Source organism: Haemaphysalis longicornis, unplaced genomic scaffold, assembly GCF_048455015.1.
Source record: "Haemaphysalis longicornis isolate Haplotype H1 unplaced genomic scaffold, Haemaphysalis longicornis Haplotype H1 scaffold_2, whole genome shotgun sequence".
Classification (NCBI taxonomy): Eukaryota; Metazoa; Arthropoda; class Arachnida; order Ixodida; family Ixodidae; genus Haemaphysalis; species Haemaphysalis longicornis.
This window is the reverse complement of record NW_027526295.1, coordinates 52,381,865-52,385,554: the sequence shown is the minus strand read 5'-3', so window position 1 is coordinate 52,385,554 and position 3,690 is coordinate 52,381,865. Positions and strand designations below refer to the sequence as shown.

Genomic DNA, 3,690 nt, shown 5'->3' with positions numbered 1-3,690 from the left:
GCCGCTCGCTACCACAGAGGTGGCAACAGTAGACAGTGCGAAGTCTCTGCCGCCTTTGTTCTGTTTGTTTTAGTTCAAAAAGCAGAAATAAAAGACAGTCATGTTGTATTGTGTGCTGGTGTGCCCTCGTGTGGGCTGCTCTCTCCCACTATGCTGATAGGGCCCAGACGGTTTGTTTTATAATTGATGGGAAGGCTTTCTGAGCGCAATCGTCTATTTATCATGTTTTTTAACGGCGCCGTAGTGCCATTGCACTTCGTTTTTTTTCTTTTCACTTAACCTTAAATATCAATGGGAAAACTTCTTGTTATCAACAATTTAGAATTAGTGTCACACCAGGCCCGGCCCCGAAAAAATGCGTGCTACCCGGCCCGAGCCCGGCCCGCGGGCCTGGCTGGACTCGGGCTTTCGGGCCGGCCTGGGCCTGTGCAGTGCTCTAATGCAGGCTCTGACTGTTGACTGAACATGGATCTGTACAGGCCATTTCTCGTTTTTGTTTTATTGGTGTCGGGTTCTTTTGGGGGCAGCATGTGCTCGATTTTGCTGCCGATGCGGGGGCCGTTGTACCCGATTATACCACGGCACATTCCTTTAGGGGCTGTGGTATAAGCAATGCACTGGATGGCTCGAGGGAAGGCGAACGCGTGGAGGGCTGGCACATGTTGGAGTCAGGGCACCAGGAGACCAGGGCGGATTTGAAGTAGAACTCTGCGAACATTTCTTTGGTAATGTCTCAGAGGAGCCTTGTGATGCTTTTGACAGTGATGTATGACATTCCATCGCAAACTGCTAAGTGAATGTGGATTCCGCGTATTTTTCCTGGCGGGGGATTGTTGCTGCCACCATCTAAAATTTTGGTGTTATTCCAGGATAGCGCACCCTCCCCACTTTGCCAGTGATGTCACTTGCCTGCAGGGGGGCTCTTGCTTGAAATTTCACGGCAGTTTTTGGCCGCCTGACAGGGGCAAATCAGCTCGCTACATAACTGTACTACCTGCATGCTAACATTTTGCTAATGTAAGTCAACCTTCCCTCCTTCAAAATCGCCACCTTACACTATATGGCCTCCACTTTTGAAGGCGTCGCCGGCAGTGAAGCCACTCCGCCTGGCTCCTGCCGGTTGGACTGGCCGGTCAGAGTGCAACAGTCCAGTTCCCTACTGTCCCAAAAGTTCTGGTCCAACTCACGGGCCATGTGAGCCGGCGACCTGCTCGCCATGATGTAGGCAAATGCGGCCTCCTTGATGCTATGGCCGGAATTAAAGTGAACCTGCAACAACTAAATATACACAACATAGGAACAAAGGCTATTCCCACATTTGGGCTAATCTACCGGGAGCTTTTACATGCTGTCCTGGAAATACGTCACAAAAAGTCAACAATAGAAGTCGATTAACATAGCAGAGACTGAATTTTGGTAATAGCAGCCGCTTTAGAGGGGCAGTCTCAAAGACGCCACACAGACAAAATACAAGTTTTTTTTGTAAATATTTGGTGTTTATAGTGTTTATAGTGCCGAGTGTCCAGCAGCAAACAATGCCTTATTCACAGAGAAATCAATGTGTTAAAGTTTAACTTTGATTCTCCCTCCCAAATCGCATGTATTGTGACTTCTGCGATCACGTAACAAAAACAAGTCTTCAAGTATACGTCAGTAAGCCATATAGTCTGCAGTGGACTGCAGGAACATCTAGTTTACCTCAGTCCTCCAAGATTCTGCCACCATAGTGTGCATGACTGCTGTCCACCCTCGTTTTGTTTCGGAACGATATTTGCACCTCGCTTGTTTTTACTTCATTGTGCATGGCTGAAATCATGTTTTCAAGGAGCCGCAGCTGCTTACAGCTACGCCGTGGTGGAGGTTGTTCAGCACCTCTTCGTAGCGCTGGGCAGCAAGAGGCTTTGTCGCAATGCCATTTGTGCGACAAACACGACCTCAGGACTATTAAGGCAATGTTACCCTACTAACTGCAATTACGAATCAGCCTTGAGGGAGAACGGGCTTACTGCACTATTAGTGCATGGTGTTCTAGCTTTAAGTGATGCCTAGGTAAACTTAGTGTGGATAACCCTAGGCTATTTAAGGTTATATTTAGTGAGGCAGAATGTTAACAGGGGTGCAACAGCCAAAATAGGAATTGGAGCAATTTTTGGAGCAGGAAAATCTGGCTTTTGGAGCAGAAAAACACACATTTGGTGCAGGTTACGCGAAAAAATACCTTCATTTTGGAGCACCGAATTCGGAAGTTGGAGCAGTATAACAAAAAAATATTACTTGTGTAGCATAAAACAAGGAATGCAAGACATTCAACCTCAGCAAAATCATGCCATAGTGTCAGTGACTAGGTCGAGCAAAAGTGACCAAAGAATTCTCACAGGAAACTGCAAGGCGTGGTGAATTTGTACCAACCTGCAAAGCACGTTGTTTCAAGGAAATAAACAGAAAATAAGGAAGAATAGTATACCTGCAAGCATTTTTATTTGTACTCCAAAGTTCTCCAAAATATCACTGAACGAAGTGTTCTTGCAGATGGCAAGAAGGTCATACAACGAGAGTAACACAGACATCACACAACCTGACTTGTCCAGACATCACTCGACTTGACCTGTCCAGAAATCAAACACATCACTGCTTTCTCTTCTTTGAAATCTTTTCTTCGAGTTCACCAAGCCTTTTAAGAGCCTGATCAAGGCTGGCATTTCCTTTCGCCAACACCACATGACCACTTGCAACTTTGTTGATGTCTTTTTGCTTGACACCGACGTTGATGATTTCCTCCGCACTAGTGAGCAACGCCTTGCTGGCTGCAACTTGGTCTTCTAAAGCTGCTTTTTCTGTTTCGTGAGTGGGCTGCTCCACTGCGGCATCTTCTGCTGCTTTGCGCTTGCTCGAGCTTTCCTCGAGGCTCAATCTTTGTGCATACTTAGCGCGAGCCTGCCGCACACTCTTCAGCAGGTCGGGGTTAAGGGGCACCTTAGTTGCATCACCGTCGTAGCGCTGCAGGAAGCTCTTCACGTGGCGCATTCCATTTATACTGGCAATGTTCAGTGAGCTCCTTCCGTCTATCAGGTGCTTGTTCTCACTGAACCCTCTTTCTGCGTCAGCATTGCCATGTGGCAGAGACAGAAGTGCTTTGATAACCTTAGAGAGCAAGGGATACCTAAGTGCTCCCATGATGTCCTTCAGGCAAAGCACCTTCGCCCGGTAATCGTCCACTCTTGTTTCCAAGTTCAGGGTGCCTCTGTCCCCATCACACTTGAACATGTTCCACTCGTCAATCAGTGACGACACTTGATCCTCACGTATGACCTGAGGCTGCAGCTGCCCAGCCACATGCTGCAAGGACCGCACCTCCTGCTCAGGATTCTCACATCTCAGGGCGAGAAACCTTGCGTGCATGATCACCTTGTTTGTGAGAGGGAGCTTCTGGAGCAGTGCTTTCGCGCAAGCAAGATAGAAGGCACGAGCCCCGAGGCGGAACAATTTTTTCTCCGCAGGATCCCAGCCTTCCATTACTTTTTCCGTATCCAAGCCAACTTCCAGACGAGCTTTCCAGAATGCTGCATCGTCCACATTGAGTCTTGCCAGCTCTTCTGCACTCTTGCTCGAATACACTTCACTTCGTAAAACTCGGCTCGAAACTCGTCGCACCAATGCCAGAATCTCATCATGAAGGACATGTAGAAGTGG

The 3,690-nt window shown here is 47.8% G+C and overlaps 1 protein-coding gene across 1 annotated transcript; it reads right to left on the bottom strand.

The window, feature by feature from the left end:
* Window positions 1-2,625: 2,625 nt before the first annotated feature.
* LOC144168889 (uncharacterized) lies at window positions 2,626-3,513 on the bottom strand. The gene has a single exon (XM_077697880.1). The coding sequence runs from the start codon at window positions 3,511-3,513 to the stop codon at window positions 2,626-2,628; it is 888 nt and encodes a 295-aa protein (XP_077554006.1).
* Between the last annotated feature and the right edge of the window lie 177 nt (window positions 3,514-3,690).